Below are 17,817 nucleotides of genomic sequence, written 5' to 3' on the forward strand. Positions count from 1 at the left end.
TTCCGAGGGAAGGAAAGCGTAGCAGGGGGCGACAGAAAGTTAGGTGGGCAGATGAGATTAGGAAGTTTGGAGGGTCAACATGGCCACAATTAGTACATGACCGGGGTAGTTGGAGAAGTATGGGAGAGGCCTTTGCCCTGCAGTGGGCGTAATCAGGCTGATGATGATGATGTTGTGTTGTGACCATGTTGTGACGAACTGCATGTCTAGTTGATGATTTCTGCTAACACAGTCCCAGTGATGTCACAAGGCTTTGGTCGGTCACTTGGCTCCGAAATTTGACTGCCCGAACCTAAAACATCTCGCAGCGTGTAGTCCGCTGCTCTCTATATAGAATAGCGTTAAATAGCCACTCATATTGCCTTTTTCAAGCAGATTATTATAAATCACGTTGTTTATAGCGTTCGCAACGTACACAACAGTTTCATTGTATACGTTGTAAAATTCGCTTCTACGCTCTTTAGAAACTTGAAACCACCGTAATGTTCGACGACAGAACGATTACCACTCATTTTAACTCTTAAAAGTTGTCCGTTAATGCGTCGTGAGTTCAAAAAGGTAATTACGCACACAGCTTCACTGCATACGTATCGTAAGCACCACCCTTATGCTGGCGCCGTACCCACGAAACACAGAACCTCTTAAAAACTTCTTGAAACGGCTACAAACGGCTATAGACGTCTTGGTCTATGATAAGACTGAAAATAGAATTTCTTCTAAACATAACCTCAGCACTTGGAATATGCTAGTATATATTCTATGTGAAGCAAAACCCACTACTGGTGTCACTAGAGTCTGTTTTGGTAAACGCATTCAGAATGTCTAACTCAAGAACTTTTCTAGATCTTTTTGTTTAAAAGTGCATAAAATGCCAAACGACGTGTTGAAAGTGCGGCTACCGTCGGCCGTCGGCGTTAGCGAATAAAAGACGCCACAGATAAATCGAACTCGTTGGAAGCAACATAAGTTAATTGGCTTTAATATTAAATAATTTCACACCAGAATTTCAACAATCAAGGGCGTGTTATTGTTTCCCATACGGGGCGCGCACACGACGCCTGGAAACCATTCTATGCTCGCGCAGCAGGTATTGACAGCAGCAGGAGCGAAACGCCGGTGTTGCACAGCGGTGTCACAGAGCCACCGCGCTGCGATTACTTCGGCGGCATAGTCCAAATTTGTCGGACATCTCATTCTGTGCTGGAAACACTGGGAGGCAGGAAGTTTGAAAAAACGGCCACTGCCGCCCGCTATGTCTCGGTCGTGGGTTCGTTATCCAGTTGTGCGTCATTCTAAGCCGTTCTGTACATGTATACTGGATATTAACTGGAGTCATTTAGCTGTGCTGATGCTGTTTGCCGTGTGTTTTGCATCAGTGCTTCGTGACGTCGGCTGTATTGCGTGTTTTCGCCGACGGCTTACTACCACAATGGCGGGATCTGCGTACGCCGCCTTCGTGTGTCGGTGCGTCTTCGTACGTCGCACGTTCGGATAACACTTTTTCCAGTAAGTAAAATACATTGCACTTCGTTTTTCGTCAGCAATGTGAATATTTTTAGGTGTTACCCGCGACAATTCTTGATATATGGGCACTTCTGCCCTGCGAGTTTTCGTCATTACTTTTATACAAGGGTTCTGCTTGCGTTCAGCCGTTCAGCACTACCGCGCTCCACAACTTCCGCAACACCAGTCATAACTTTGCCCTGCTTGTTAGTCTTTGTGGTTAACGTAGCACGAACCAACCGAAAGGAGTGCATTCGAAGACGACGCGCTGGCTGTAATGCTGAACCAGACTGAACTCGCCCTATTTTGTGTCCTTTTGTTCTTGCGTGTGTGCGCGTGTGTGTCAGTGACCATGCAGTTTGTAGCGTTCCCACTTTATAGCAAAACAAAAAATATAACTGCAATGTTTACTTCATCTACACAATTCCAAATTAAATCGTCTGCTGATGTACAAATTTCACTTATGTTTTGTTCTAAATAAGCAGCAAGACCTTTAACCTAGTAGGTGCTTCATCTGGGAGTGAAATCACGACAGCTTGGCATTTATTAATGAATGACTGTGACTGGGTCACCCTATTTGTAATTGCAAATCTGCCTTTCAACTGACTTGGTGCTATCTTATTTTGTTCCTTTCACTCAATAGACGGCTGGACATCCTTCTTGTACCTTGGCGCTAGCTGGATGACGGGACCTCATCATGATCAGTGTAAGCCAATGTACTGTACCCTCTCTGGTCCTCCCAGTGCTTTTTATATGGGTTAAGGCCAGGGAGCGCTTCGTGGTAGAATGGCTAGTTGGTGTCTCACAAACGGGCATTTTTTTGCACTGGTCCATTATAAGCTGCCACTATTATAACCAATTTCTCAGTGCCAGTGTACATACACGGTTCTGCTAATAATTAGTTTCCCTAAGCCTTACAAAATTTACCTGTAGGTAGTCATTGCTATGTAAGAACTCACAAATTAACTCTGCTGTGTCATACAAGTATTCCATACATGAGTCAAAATTTTCTACAACAGTGTACATTACACCTTGCTTCCCTAATGCACAAATGTATTCAAGCCAGTATTTGATTAGTTTGGTATTCTAAATGTTTTCTGTGTGATTTAGTTTCTTTACAGGAACTTACTGTCCAGCATCAACAAGCAGTCTAATTTAAGATTTATGTGTGCTGTAAAAGGTGTGCTTTGCCGCTATAATTGATAAAACATGGGCCGAGGCTTCCATACACAAACTTCAATTTCACTCTACCGCCCTCAGCACTTGGCTGGCGCTTGCAAAATGAATCACATCAAGTAGCTTGTGCCAGACTGTTTTTTAACCTTGTTGTGAGGAGATCACAAAAGGATCTGTGGAGGCGCCAGCGTCTGAGATATAGATTGCGCTGCAACATATGTGCGTGTAGAACAGGCATGATGCTGAAGGTTCCAGCAGTTTGCAGAGGTGCTTTTAAAATTTTGTCATAACTGCAATTTTACCTGTCCTGTATTTTATCACCTATTTCAATAATCTCATTGGAGGTGTTATCAGAATTTAGCAATCTATTTGCCCTGGCCCATTAGCCTGCCACATTTGCCTTTTCACTAGGTGGGGAATTATTCAGCATGTACCATTACTTGAATACACCTTTTTGTGTGCAGTGGCTTCTCAGTTGCAAGTCAACATAGATGCTCAGAATTACCTGAGGCTATAGATGCACTGATGAATTTGCCGCCTATACGAATCGCTTTGCACTTTCTCACGCAAACAGCATGGTAACACTTCCAAGTCAGTGGGCAATGTTATCGTTTGATTACATCATGAGATACTTTCAATTTTGTATGACGCATCATCCAAGGTGTTGCGTCATTTGTGTGAGGTATTGCCCTAAGCCAATTAGGGTCACATGAAAATATATCAACAAAAGTGATTGATCCAGCTAGGAGTGTTGCTTTGGAACACTACTTTATCACCAGTCCTCCTTTGCATGCTACCTGCTTACTCTTTACTGTGTCATGTTTAAGTTTGAAAGAAAGGCAACAGCTAGGCAGCGCAAAATGCCCCAACCTTGCTTTTAGTTGAACAATATGAAACGCTATATAACTTTTTAATTAAGTTAGTACATCATTTACCTGCACAGTGAATTACTGTTTTAAACTGATTATATTTTGCAGGAAGCATCTCAGACTTGTTTGACAGGTTAAGTGGCTTTTTAGCCACAAAACACCATACAATAATTTAAAGGCTGACTTTGATTCTGCTATGCAACTTAATGACTATATGCCAGGAACAAGGTCTCTGAGTTGTGGCGCTGGCTAACGCTCCCAGGGTTCTGCTAGGACGCATAAATACCCAAGAAAGTGCATGGGAAAACGACGACGCTGTAGCTCAATTGGTAGAGCATAGCACGCGAAATGCGAAGGTTGTGGGTTCGGTTCCCATCTGCGGCAAGGTGTTTTTTCATCCACTTTAATTTCCATTAATTTATCGTTTCTTTAATTAATTTATTAAGCACAAGTAATTTCCCCATTGTTGTCCTTGGTGTCAGTGTTTGTTGGTTTCTTATGATAGGAAATATACTAGTCATTTTAAACATCATCGCATACATACCTTAAGATACCTATAGTTTAAGAGAAAAGAGTGCTTAAATTTATTTTTAATGTGAGCCAAACTTCTTACTTAGCACATATTGCTAATTGAAGTTCCAATTTCAACATTCCCATTTCCTCCCTTGCCCTTTTTTTCCTATTCTGTGCAGGTATTGATTGCCTATGTCTACAAGAACCGTCACATGTGGCCTGTGACAGCAAGCTTTTGTGGGCAGCCAGTGCTCTCCTACGAAGGCTGGCCTACTCTGGCAGCAGCGGCAATCATCTTCGAGATTTATCCCTGATCACCTTTGCTGCTATTTGTCACTCTTGTTTATTACACTTTCTGCATCTTTTCTAATTTATTAGGTAATAAAGTATGAGTATGTGACATGGTGTGAAGTTGATGTCTTGCTGCATTTTCGCTTGCAATCACCTTTTATGCATGAAAAGCTCATCGTACAGTTTATGAAAAAAAAAAATAACAGCATATTATGATTTATCTTTCAGTTCTGGTAACATGCAACGTACAAGGAATTCACTAATGGATGGTATGCCGAGGAACTGGCCCTTATTTCTGCGTGATGCTGTGCGAGCATGTGGAGTTACCTTACAAGAGGCACCCAGAAAGTAAGTTACAATTTACTTTTAAATGAAGCATGGACATCAGAAAAAATATATTTATATCGCTAGTTAGAGTGGTTTGCAGAGTGTTTTTCCAGATGTGTACTATCCTTTATATCTTAACTCATTGCAGCACAGTGGCTATTGTGCCCCCTGTAGCTGAAACCAAGATGTAATTTTTGCCTGAACTGCAGCATCACTGACAAAATTTTTCTTTGCTAGAAACTATTTCAATTTGGTGGAGACCCAGCAGCGCGAAGTTTTGTCAATAATGACGTGTTTCACGCAGAGATGTTCTTGTTTAGGTCAATGAGTGAACATTGGAATTATATCAGCATACAATACAGATCTTGTTTTATTTGCGATATAATTCTGACAGGCGGCATTCATTCGATTGGTCTAATTAAAAAGCACAAATTGACCAATGAGGCTGTACTACACTATTCCCATGGTTCACATCTGGAAAAACTACCTCTGCATCACCCTATCCGACAATATAAACTTTTTTTCTGATGTCCATGCCTCGTTTAAAATAAATTGTAACTGTGGGCAAACGTCGTGTTACTTTAACAGCTGCCGCAAAAATTTGAGGGAATGTCTAATAAAAGTCTTCAGTTGTTCTTGTCAAGCTGTCCATTAGCCAACTTTTAGCGTAACGTTAGCAGGGCTTACTGAAGTACTTCTAGACGTGCACGGCTACAAAATGCCTTGATCAAGACAGCTACTAGGCTTTTGAATTAGCCGTTCAAGACATCTTTTAGACATCAAATAGCTGCTTGCGTGTTTCGTGGGTACCACGCAGAAAAGCTAGCTTTACAGTTTGGAAAGAGTTCCGTGACACGATTGAAGGCCTGCAGTGCAGCACGTACGTTTTAGAGCACTGGGATCGCTTTTGAAAGCTTTCTACTGAGCTAGACATCCAACGACATTAAAAACAAGGTATGCTCACCTTTCCTTGAAACAGAATCGATTAATCTACTGCACATATCAGGCGGAGGATTTACTCGTGAATACTTTCACTATACTTTTACCAGATCATCTGCCTTTCACTACGGCGCACAACACTGAATCATAATGTCATCTACGACATTAAGCTATCTGTAATCAACTCAAGAAAGCTAGATTATCTTATTAATCTTCTAAAACAAGTTTTTTCAGTCTCTTACGGAGGCTAGGAAAGGGAAATTTATGCCGTCGATCTAGCGTTGTAGTGTTCCTGCATATGCTCCCTGCGGGAGCATATACAGGAACATTATAGCATTGTAGCTGCAGCTGCCACCTATCTCGGTGTTTACATTTCTTGCACCGCTCCTCGTCTTCTAGTTTCACTATTAAAACGCAAAGCATTGGCAAATATGTCTTCTTTTGTATATTTGTGAATTTATTCATTTACCGCCAATACAAGCGTTTTATGCCTGCCGAAATGCCAAGACAAGCGCTGAACAGAACGCAGAAGCAGACGACAGCGAACAGGTCATAACTAGCGCCACTTTGCTCGTACGTTCTTTCCCTAGCGGCAAAAGGGCGAACTAGATGAGGCGTGCTGAAGCAACACCACCTATTTCTAGGTGGTATTGGCTGAAGGAGGGAGATCTGTGCAGGTCTGGAGTTCAGTAGGTCGTCGCCATAGAGTTTCGAAACTCTATGGTCTTGGCTTAGAACCACGACCTACTGGAACTCCAGACCTGCACAGATATCCGGCTTCTATGGGAGCAGCTTGCGCCCACTTTCGTTGCACCGACGGCCGTAAGTGGCGCTTTTATAACCTGATCGTCTGCTACGCGGTGGGCGGCTGTGCGGCGTTGTTATTAGTACGGCAGCTGTTGTGTTGTAACGAACTGCTTGTCTAGTTGATAATTTTTGCTAACACAGCGACAGTGATGTCACAAGGCTTTGATCGGTCACTTGGCTCCTAAAGTTGACTGCCCGAACCTAAAAAAATGTTGGAGCGTGTAGTTCGCTGCTCTCTAATCCGCTCCTATTGCCTTTTTCAAGCAGATTATTATAAATCACATCGTGTATAGAGTTCGCAACGTACACAACAGTTTCATTGTACACGTTGTAAAATTCGCTTCTGCGCTCTTTAGAAACTTGAAACCACCGCAATGTTCGACGACAGAACGATTACCACTCATTTTAACTCTTAAAAGCTGTCCGTAAATGCGTCCTGAGTTCGAAAAGTGAATTACGCACACAGCTTCACTGCGTACGTATCTTAAGCACCACCGTTATGCTGCCGCCGTACCACGCAGAAAAGCTAGCTTTACAGTTTGAAAAGAGTTCCGTGACACGATTTAAGGCCTGCAGTGCAGCACGTTTTAAAGCTCTGGGATCGCTTTTGCAAGCTTTCTACTGTGCTAGACACCCAACGACATTAAAAACAAGATATGCTCACGTACCTTTCCTTGAAACAGAGTCGATCAACCTATTGCACATATCGGGCGGAGGAAGCTTATTCGTGAATACTTTTACTATACTTTTACCAGACCATCTGTATTTCACTACGGCACACAGCAGTACATCCTAATGTCATCTACAACATTAGGCTATCTGTAATCAACTGAAAAAAGCTAGATTATCCTGTGAGTCTTTCAAAACAATTTTCCAGTCTCTTACGGAGGCTAGGAAAGGGAAATTTATGCCGTCGATCTAGCATTGTAGCTGCCACCTATGCTCGTTGTTTACATTTCTTGCACCGCTCCTCCTCTTCTAGTTTCACTGTTCAAACGCAAAGCATTCGCAAATATGTTTTCATTTGTATATTTCTGAATTTATTCGTTTACCGCCAATACAAGTGCTTTTTGCCTGCCGAAATGGCAGCACGAGCGCTGAACACATCGCAGAAGCAGAAGACAGCAAACAGGTCATAACTAGCGCCACTGTGCTCGTACGTTCTTTCCCTAGCGGCAAAACGAGCGAACCATACCAGGCGTGTTGGAGGAGGGAGATCTGTGCAGGTCTGGAGTTCAGTAGTTCGTGGCTAGAACAACCAGGGCAAACAAACGCTTACCCCCTCCCCCCCCCCCCTTTTCCCTCCGTCGACCGGCCAGCAACGCCGGCCAATTAAAAAAAAAATGTATCTAAAATTTTATACAAGTAAACCTGCGTTTTTTTGTTTTACAGAAATATGTCGGGATATCTAACGCAATTTTTGGGTGACCAAGTTGAGTTGTCGCAAACATTTGCTATCACCTACCACTGAAGGCGCTGGCCTAAGGTAAGGGGGGTATGATGGAACAGCCAAGGGAAGAGCAGCGATCATATGTTCGCTAGCAGTAGCAGCGGGAAGGGTCGCAGTGCGCGCTTGTAACACCAGTTGCAAAAAGTCTGCAGTCCGCTGTAGTAGCGTTGTCGATAGCATAGTCCCGAGCTGCTGACACATTCGAGCGGTGTGTTTGAAGAATTACCATGAAGTGGACGGTCGCCTTTGCTGCCTGCCTCGCAATTGTTTCAGGTGAGCTCGGCTCATTTTGCTCAGCAGAGCGAGTTTTCACAACACGTCCGTTTACAAGTCGCAATGTCGGGCGACGTCTATTTGCCCCTGCCCATAATGCGCCGTTGTAGAAATGGCGAGTATTTGGCGCGGTGTGAAGGCCGCCGTCGTATCCCTAATCAGACGGATGCGTCATGCGACAAGGGCAAGTCATAGCCAGCGGCTGACGTCCCCGTGCAGACCGCAGGCGCCAACTTGCGCGTGACAAACAATGCGCACTTTGGCCGACGCGTGAAAGCGGCGCGCGTGCGTTTTATTCCGCCTACTTGCAGAACTCCTGCTCGAGGGGCGTTCATTGATGGCCGTCTCTCGAGAGTCGGTCGCGACGAATCGGCAGCGCGTGCGTAGTGCTTTAATTCTTTCTACCGCATCGTGATGCCTACGCTCGCGTCGGTGCCGCCACCAAGCTTGCTTTTACTGCTCGCATTTCTCTATTCCAAGCTATCGCCATCTGGGCGGGCGGTATCCGAGTGTCGCTCACGTGGCGGCGGCTATCGGCGTGTGCCGCCCCCATTCCTGTGCAGGCAGCGTGCGTTAGATGCCTTCACACAACCTGCTAGGTTACTTCGCGTTGTCATCGCGTCGTTTTGGAAGCTCGAATAGTCCCAGGACGGTCGTTCAGCTCGTTTCCACAGAGTGGTTAACTATCGCTTAAGGCAACTCCTCTAGGAACTTCATTAGCATTTCGTTCGTGCAGTGTCAATCACAAATAACTGGCAAATCTGCGTTTCCAAAACTTAACCGTTGCAACATAGCTTGTTTCATTTTAGTGTTACTTTGGCAGCTTCCTTGAGAGCACATTGTAATGCACCAAGCGTGTACGATTGAGTGTGGTCTCACCTAGCTTTTAAGTTTTCGCAGATTATTACGGGGCCAGCGGGTATATTTGGAGCACGAGTATGCTAGGTATACAATGACCAACTGGCTGGACCAAATGCTGTCAAAATTAATGCGGTCTTTGCCGCAAGTTCCTTCATGCTGGCAGCTTTACTGTTGCCGAAGCATATTCCTTATTTTGAAGTGCCAACCTTGTCATCCCATGAAAATGCAGCCAGGAAGCCCAACTTGACATCTATAAAATGATCGACAAAGAAGCCGGTGACTCATCAGTGCGGGCCAGTTAAATGAAAGCTTGCACAGAAGTTACTTACAGTCGAGGAGCTATATTACCTCCCTTGTCAGGACCATCGCACGTGTAATGCAAAGGTATGGGATACTTCCCCACCTGTGGCAAGTTGCTTTTCAGCCACTTTCATTGCCATTAATTTATCATTTCTTTAATTCACTTAATAAGTACAAGTAATTTCCCCTATATTGTCCTTGGTTTGTTTGTTGGCTTCTCATGATGATTAATAAAAATCGGGCCCGTCGGTCAACCCCGTTTATTCCCTTTCACACCCTTGTCAAATATGCCTTCATTTTTTCCAATTCAAAACGCTTTTTCTGCGTTGGTCTGTGCTTGAGAATAGTGGGCATTGACTGCTCTACATCGGCAGGCACGGCTGGACCAATGGGATGTACCTCTGCGCTCGGCACTAGTCTTTTTTCTTTATTTGTCCTCGTTTTGCCGTTCGCTGCCATCACAAGTTCCCACTCGCCCAATTCGCCATCATTGTGCAACCCCAACAAGTCTTCAATTGCCCTTTGACATGTCTTTGTTACACTATAGCACGGCAAGAATGACTGCAATCGCACGTGTAATGCGAAGGTGTGGGATCGTTGCTCACCTGTGGCAAATAGTTTTTTCTTCTGCTTTCATCCCCATTCATTTGATTTCTTTAATTCAATTAGGAAGTACAAGCGATTTCTCCTATGTTTTCCTTGGTGTCTTTATTTGTTGGCTTCTCATGATATGAGCAACACGGTTGGTTCTTCCCCAAACTAATTCAGTTGCATGCAAGGATGAGGATTTAAGCGTGCAGTTTGCACCATTATAGTATTGAAGCACACTGGTCAGGCAGTGCTAACCATAAATGGAAAGCTTATCGTGATGAGTGTAAAACAAGATAGTGGAAAGAAAACAGAATGCGTGGTTTCTTGTAACCACGAATCCTATTGTTACATACTATTGCAAGCAAGATTTTGCTTCAAGGCAGAGTTGGGAATGTATCCTTGGGGTACATACTGCTAGTCGGTTTCGGTTTGGTTAGAAGCTAGCTCCTGTCATTTTCAGTTTGGCACTTGTTGGCCGAGTTGGTGCATCTTGGCAAACATTTTTTTAACTGCGTGAACTAATGACCACAGAGCATGGAACAAGTACAGATGTGGATTTGCAACTATTTCTTATTCCACAAAGGCTGCATGAAAGTACTGTCGCAAGCAATAGTTTGGAGACCATGGCATCAGCAAAAAATTAAAATATAATGAAGCACAGCTCTGCGACCTGGGCCGGTATTACGTAAAACTATTCCAATCTATTTTTATTCCAAATCTACAAGTAGCCCTCTGTGATAGGGCCAAATTGCTGTCTTCACCCATATAGGTGTGGGGCCTGCCTATATAGGCTGAACCCCACCAATTTTGACTTGCCACAGAGGGCTAATGTTGGATTAGAAGAGACTAATTGGAATAGCATTACCTAATACTGGCCCTGTAATTAGTTTAATACATTCGATTGGTCAAACATGCATATGTTGGCATGTGCTCTTGATTTCAGCCGGAATGCCTTGGCTGCAAAAAAAAGTGCGGCACCTTTGGTCCCGACCACTGCAGGTATGCACAGCAAAAAACAATCTCAAAAACTAACTTGCTGTTCATGCAACATGTAAGCTAACTATGCTCATCAATAAACCTCATCTCACTGTTGTGCAGCTAAAGAAGGGATGTAATTGTCATCAGTACCTCAATTTATCTGCACAGCAGTGAGATGAGGTTTATGGAAGAGCGTGGTTAGGGTTGCATGAACAGAAAGATGTTTTTGGTGATGTTTTTGCTGCCCACGTGGAGTGGTGTATTTCTGGGATGTAATTATGTGGTCTACGTGGAATAGTTTGTTGCAAGTCTGTGCCTGACCTTGTTTCATGCTTTCTCCATGGTCGTTAGTTCATGCACTTAAAAGATGTTTGCCTGTGAGTTTCATTTGTTTGCTCACCTTAAACCATGCTTGGTGCCTCAAGGCTGTTGAGGCACTGGGTCTTCTCCATTTAAGGGCAGATTGAGTTTAAGGGCATGTTGAGTTTGTTCAGAGGCCAGCACCTCTGGGAAAAGATGACACCTCAGCCGAAATTTGAGGCCCTTCGTTAGCAGTAGTTGTGTTCTGCACATTTCTCCACAAGAATGTGTTAATATAGGCATTTTCTACTTCAACATTTTGTTGTAAAACATGCTTAACTATTAATCTCTACAGTGTTCATTTCGGCTGGCTGGTACATGTTCTGAACAAAGTTTAGGAGACGGGAGACACAGCAGGAGAACCATGGGACAGAGTGCTGGCTATAACCAAGTGTTTTATTTCTACGAGTGGTAGATGAAGGCAGAAGGGATATATATTAAAAGGAAAAAAAAAAATAACCCTCCCCTACCGGGAGCAGGGGTGCAATTAGAGCTCGAGATCTGCGGCTCTTCGTTGTCGTAACACCTCGGCTTCGTGTTCCCTCGCGGCGAGGTCGGCACGTGGACAACCAGCCCTTTCTCGACCAAGTTCATGAAACACCACCTGTTCTGTGGTTGAACACGTGGCCCAAAGCGTGGCCACGCTGCCGTTCTTTCAAAGCAGCCTTCTCTTCGGCAGAACAAACCAAACGAGGCCTCCCCATCTGCCGGACCTGAACTGGCGCGAAATGGGCATGAGGCGAGCGAACACGCGATCGCACCCTTTTCCTCCTCTAGAGAGAGGGGATGTCTCTGATTGGCTAGCGCCTTGCGATGAGTCTACTTCGTGCATATAAAATCCTGCATGATAAACTGACAGTGGCTGAATTGGTTAGTGTGGTGGTCTCGCAACCCGGAGGTTGGCGATTTGAATCTGCAGCCTAACAAGGAATTTTTATTTTTGTGCGGCTTGAGTTTTTTTCGTACGGCAATACCGACGCCGATGTGAGTGAGGCAATACAAGCTTCGCTTGAAAAGCAGTTGGCACGACAGATATTCTATTTAGTTTGTTTACATGGACAGCTGACAGAACTGTCCCCATGTGTAAAGGTGCTGAAGGCTTCAAAATTCTCATGTATGCTCTGTTCGCTCATGGTAGTTAGCTATTTTGCTTTCTTCATAGATTATGGTGCAACCACACATCTGACAATGCGTAGCAGGATGCGAAGCTCCATCTTCAATTAAGCAGTCATTAAAAAACCTTCTTGCTTGACCGATGTCACAGTGAATGTGTGTGTGTGAGCAGAATTTCGTAGACAATCTGGGCGTAACAGTCCACAAGATCATAAACGTGCTTGTAAGAGCAGGGCTCTGTTATGCTTTGTTCTTGATTTACTCTCCTGCATAGTCCACCAAGCTTGTTAAGGGTACAAGAACAGACTCCAATACGAAGCAAAGTCTGCGAAGGAGTCTAGTTAGGAGCGGCCATTAGCGAGCGCACACGGGCAAGCGCATGTGTGGTTTGGTCTTAAGTTTCACTTGGTTCGAGGCTAGTTCAGTGTTTAAAACTACTTGAAATCAGTGAGACCCGATGGCTATGACACCGATAAGCAGTGGGGCCGTGGCTGAGTGTGAGCACATGATAGTCATCTTTTTCCGGAAAGATGCATTATTGAAATACGAAAGCAGATTTTTGATTGACCTTTTTGATCTTTCTCGGGTGACCGCTTTTCACTGGCTAACAAATGTTATCACTTGGCATAGCACGTGTCTACATGCATCAGCAGTTTCTCAAATGTTGCTCATGGTTCTATACATTGTCTGTTGTCACCGAACCTTGTGTAATCTGATGGAATGCGTGGCGCGAATTGTGTAGTACTTTCTGGAAGACAAGTGGGCACTAGCAATTACTCTGGAACCTTCAATGACTTGCTTATAAAAGCTGATGCTCCTGACCTCAATAATTCAATACATCAACACGAATGCCCCCCACATATCCCCCCGGTGGAAACTAGCCTCCGCTGAATGGAATTTTAAGGAATCAACTTGCTTATCACGACATGTTATCACCGATTTTAGCATAGATGCAGTAGCGTATTTTACTTGTTTTATACTCGACGCAGCAGAAAATTCATTCCACAAACACAAGGTCTCTCATGTAAAAGACTGGTTCCCTGGTGGAATGCACAGTGCAGACTGGCATGAAAGAAACAAAGCATTGGGTCTGCTGCGTCGCTCCCCGACTGCAGGAAACCTCATAGAATTTAAACTGGCAAAATCGCAAAGAAGGCGCACGCGGAGACAGGCAAGGAGGGCTAGCTGGGAGAAGTTTCCCTCGGGCATCACTTCCTACACCCAAGAATTCAAAGCATGGAATGGTGTAAGAAAGATAAAGGGGCAACAAATCCACCCTTTGCCCTTAATGGACGACCAAGGGACTACCTTGGAAGACCAGGCCAACGCTCTGGGTGAACACTTCGAACATGTATCAAGCTCCACACATTACACAAAATCTTTCCTCAAATATAAACAATGAGCTTAACTTAAGACACTGGATCGTAAATGCCGTCCGGATGAACCATATAACCGTCCTTTTAATATTGCCGAGCTTAAAGCTGCATTGAGCACATGCAGGAGCTCGGCACCGGGAGCTGATAGAATCAAGTATGACGTGATTAAGAACTTACACAGACACACAAATGACACTTCTGGCACTTTTCAACTCTATCTGGGCTGCCAAATACCTCCCATCCTCATGGAAGCTATTGTTCCGTCTTGAAGCTGGGTAAAGACCCTTCCTTGGCGGCAAGTTATCGCCCGATAGCTCTTACAAGTTGTCTATGTAAGCTATTTGAAAAAATGATTAATCGTAGACTAATACATTTCCTTGAGCTGAACAATATGCTTGATCCCTATCAGTGTGGCTTCAGAAAAGGGCGGTCCACGACTGATCATCTTGTTCACATTGAAGGAAATATCCGCGGTGCACTCGTACATAAAAATATTTTAAGTAAATACAAAGTCTTTCGTCACGACCGAGAGCAAGCAAATAGGCTCTCTGGAGGTACTGCCATAGTTGTTCAAAGTAGTGTGGCTACTCGTGAAGTCAAGCTTCAGACTACATTTGAAGCCGTTGCAGTGTCTGTAGTACACTTTAAAACAATTACAGTATGCTCCGTATATATCCAACCACACCTGACAGTAACGCTCCATGACTTAGAAGACCTTTTAAAACAATTAGCAGAGCCATATCTGTTAGTCGGCGATTTTAATGCTCACTCCAATTTGTGGGGAAGCGAACAAACGGACACTAGAGGCCGTATTTTAGATTTTATTCTCTGTAATAATATATGCCTGCTCAACAGGGGCAAACACACATACTGCTCTCCAAGCTCAGGAAAATGGAGCTCCATAGATTTGTCTCTTACGTCTCCTTCTGTTTTTAATGCTTTTAAATGGGATGTCTTGGACAACCCGTATGGTAGCGATCATTTACCTGTTCTTATCAACCTAACATCATCTCCGCAAATCATCCCTACAAAACCACAACGTTGGAAGCTCCATTTGGCCGACTGGGCGCTGTTTCAAGAAAATGCCAGCTTAGAAAAAATAGATCTACACAATTTAGGTATAGATGAACTTAATGAAATTGTCACAAACTACATTATTTTTGCCGTGCTCCTGGCCATACCTCAATCTCCTGGAGTGGTGAAACAAAACCACAAAACCTGGTATACACAGGAATGTAGATTAGCAAAAAAGAAACAGAACAAAGCATGGGGAAACTTTCGAAGTTACCCCACGCAGAAAAATCTCAGACTTTAAAAAGGCAAGAGCACAAGCCCGATATATCCGTCGTAGAACCGAAACGACTTCGTGGCAAAATTACGTAACTTCCATAAATAGCTCAACCACATCAAAAGAAATGTAGGAGAAGGTACGAAAGCTAGATGGTAAATACTCCCCTTTCACACTTCCCCTTCTAACAGCCCCTGGTAAACAGACCAACATCGAAGAACAGGCAGACATTTTAGGTGAATATTTTTCAGCAGTTACCAGCTCATCAAACTACACAGAATCATTTCTTACGTACAAAAACACAGCCGAGAAACAAAGACTCCCTACAAGTGGATATACAAATGAACCGTATAATAAATTATTCAGTTCATGAAATCAACAGTCTTGTCCGCTGGTAAACAGACTGCACCCGGCCCTGACAGAATACACTATCAAATGCTGTGCCACCTCTCTGAACCTGCCGTAGAGGCACTCTTAAGTTTTTTTAATAAGGTGTGGGTATCGGGCAAACTACCCGAAGCCTGGAAGAAGGCCATCACCGTTCCATTTTTAAAGCCCGATAAACCACCAACCTCTCCCAGTAGTTACAGGCCCATAGCGCTCACCAGCTGCCTCGCAAAATCCTTTGAGAGTATCGTGAATATAAGATTAACCTTCGTGCTAGAAGTTCGTGAGCTTCTCGATGCCCATCAGTGCGGTTTCAAAAAGGCATGCTCCACAACAGACCACCTGGTTCGTCTTGAAAATACTGTCCGTGAAGCCTTTATACACAAACAACAATGTCTCGCTGTCTTTTTCGATTTAGAGAAAGCTTACGACACAACCTGGAGGTACGGAATTCTTCACGATTTGGCTGAACTTGGCATTCGTGGCAGGATGCTGAACTGCCTAAAAAACTTCCTGTCAAACCGTTCATTCCATGTACGCCTCGGTTCAACCCTGTCGAGAATTTTCATTCAAGAAAATGGAGTGCCCCAAGGGAGTGTTTTAAGCACAACCCTGTTTGTTGTTAAAATGAATTCAATCAGTAAAATAATCCCAAGGTCAATTATGTATTCAATCTATGTCGACGATCTTCAGATAGCTTGCACATCCTCAAACATAACAACATGCGAAAGACAAGTGCAGTTAACAATAAATAAACTTTCAACGTGGGCTGACCGAAATGGTTTCTGGTTCTCCCCACAGAAAACAGTGGCCATCCTTTTTTCACTTAAACGTGGCCTACAGACAGATCTTAGACTATACCTGAACGAAGCGGAATTGCTGGTAAAAAGTGAACACAAATTTCTGGGCATAACTTTTTACAGAAAACTGACCTTCTTGCCGCACATAAAGAAGCTGAAGAAGAAAACGTCCCAATCATTAAACATATTAAAGGTGCTTTCATATAAACGCTGGGGGGCTGATAGGACCTGCCTCTTACACATCTACCGTAGTATAGTTCGCTCTTGCCTCGATTACGGGTGCATAGTATACAACTCAGCTTGACCGTCCTACCTGAAGCAATTAGATCCAGTTCATAACTCAGGTCTGCGCCTTGCAAGTGGGGCATACAGGACATCACTCATAAACAGCCTACATGTCGAATGTAACGAACCAGCCCTCGCAGATAGAAGAGCCATGCTCACATGTGCATATGTCCTAAAAACCCGTTCACTACCAAAACATCTATGCTACTCCATAGTTACGAAGTGCCCGTCTAAGCAGCTTTTTAACAACAAACCGAATGCGACGAGACCCCTTATTTTCAGATTTGAAGAAATTTGCCAGGAATTAGGTATTCTAGACACACTGCCCGATGTTGCCCAGAGAAGCGAGCCACTACCACCTTGGCACACCTTTCCCAGTGTAGGTGACTAAACACTGACACACTTTCATAAAAAGCAAACTCCACGTGAACATCTAATACAAGAATTTTTGGCGCTAGACAAAAAGTACAAAGAACACACAGCATTTTATACTGACGGTTCTAAAACATCACTTTACGTCGGAAGTGCTGTAGTGCAAGATAAATGGGAAAAGGTAGTCAGGTTGCCTCTGTGCGCGTCAATTTTCACAGCCGAATGTCATGCCATTTCGGTGGCTGTATCAAAAATAGTCGAGATGAACATTCAAAACAGCATTATCTACACGGACTCGCTAAGTGCAATCACAGCACTGAAAGCCAGAAACGTAAGGGAACCTTTAATAGGAAACATAATCCATAACTTAATAACCGCTCAAACACAAGGACATGAAATTAAGCTTTGTTGGATACCAAGCCATCAAGGAATTAGAGGCAACGAGAGAGGTGACGCGTGCGCTGCTCAAGCCTGCCATAAGGCTGTGAGTACTGTAAGTATACCCTATGCAGATTGCATGAAGTTAGTAAAAAACAAGCTTCAAGAAAAATGGCAGCGTACATGGAATAACGAAGAAAATAACAAACTACATTTAGTAAAACCTATTCTAGGAGAATGGTGATCATGCAGGCATCAGGAACGTTTTATAGCAGTAATTTTATGCCGCCTGCGCATCGGACACACACACCTAACGCATAACTTTCTACTGACAAAACAAGACAAACCCTTATGTGAGAAATGTGGAGATGAACTCACTGTAAATCACATTTTATTCTCGTGCACACAACTCGAACGGCTAAGGAAAAAACATTTTACTGTATTTTACAATGAACGCATTCCCTTCCATCCCAGTCTGCTTTTAGGAGATAACCCACTAGTAGAAACTTCTTCTGTTTTTAGTTTTTTGAAAGACGCAGCGATCCTAAACGAAATATAATGTATCACAGAACTACTAATT

At 43.7% G+C, this 17,817-nt stretch overlaps 2 protein-coding genes and 1 long non-coding RNA gene across 3 annotated transcripts in view; 2 read left to right on the forward strand and 1 right to left on the reverse strand.

Moving 5' to 3' along the window:
- Nucleotides 1-7,352, reverse strand: part of LOC126539846 (uncharacterized) — a 60,179-nt gene extending 52,827 nt beyond the window's left edge. The window contains exon 1 of the transcript XR_011892944.1: nucleotides 7,094-7,352. The gene's annotated coding sequence lies outside the window, so the exon portion shown is untranslated. The remainder of the gene's footprint in view (nucleotides 1-7,093) is intronic.
- Nucleotides 1,043-4,639, forward strand: LOC129387019 (uncharacterized). Its single transcript, XR_008614346.2, has 3 exons — nucleotides 1,043-1,506; nucleotides 2,147-2,209; nucleotides 4,241-4,639. It is a non-coding gene; the product is annotated as an uncharacterized lncRNA (long non-coding RNA).
- A 558-nt stretch (nucleotides 7,353-7,910) lies between the features above and the next one.
- Nucleotides 7,911-17,817, forward strand: part of Lamp1 (lysosome-associated membrane glycoprotein 1) — a 67,900-nt gene continuing 57,993 nt past the window's right edge. Inside the window, exon 1 of the mRNA XM_050186666.3 lies at nucleotides 7,911-8,148. Coding sequence (XP_050042623.2) covers nucleotides 8,103-8,148 — 46 coding nt within the window. The 5' untranslated portion in view covers nucleotides 7,911-8,102. The remainder of the gene's footprint in view (nucleotides 8,149-17,817) is intronic.

This window comes from Dermacentor andersoni, chromosome 2 (assembly GCF_023375885.2).
Source record: "Dermacentor andersoni chromosome 2, qqDerAnde1_hic_scaffold, whole genome shotgun sequence".
NCBI classification, from domain to species: Eukaryota; Metazoa; Arthropoda; class Arachnida; order Ixodida; family Ixodidae; genus Dermacentor; species Dermacentor andersoni.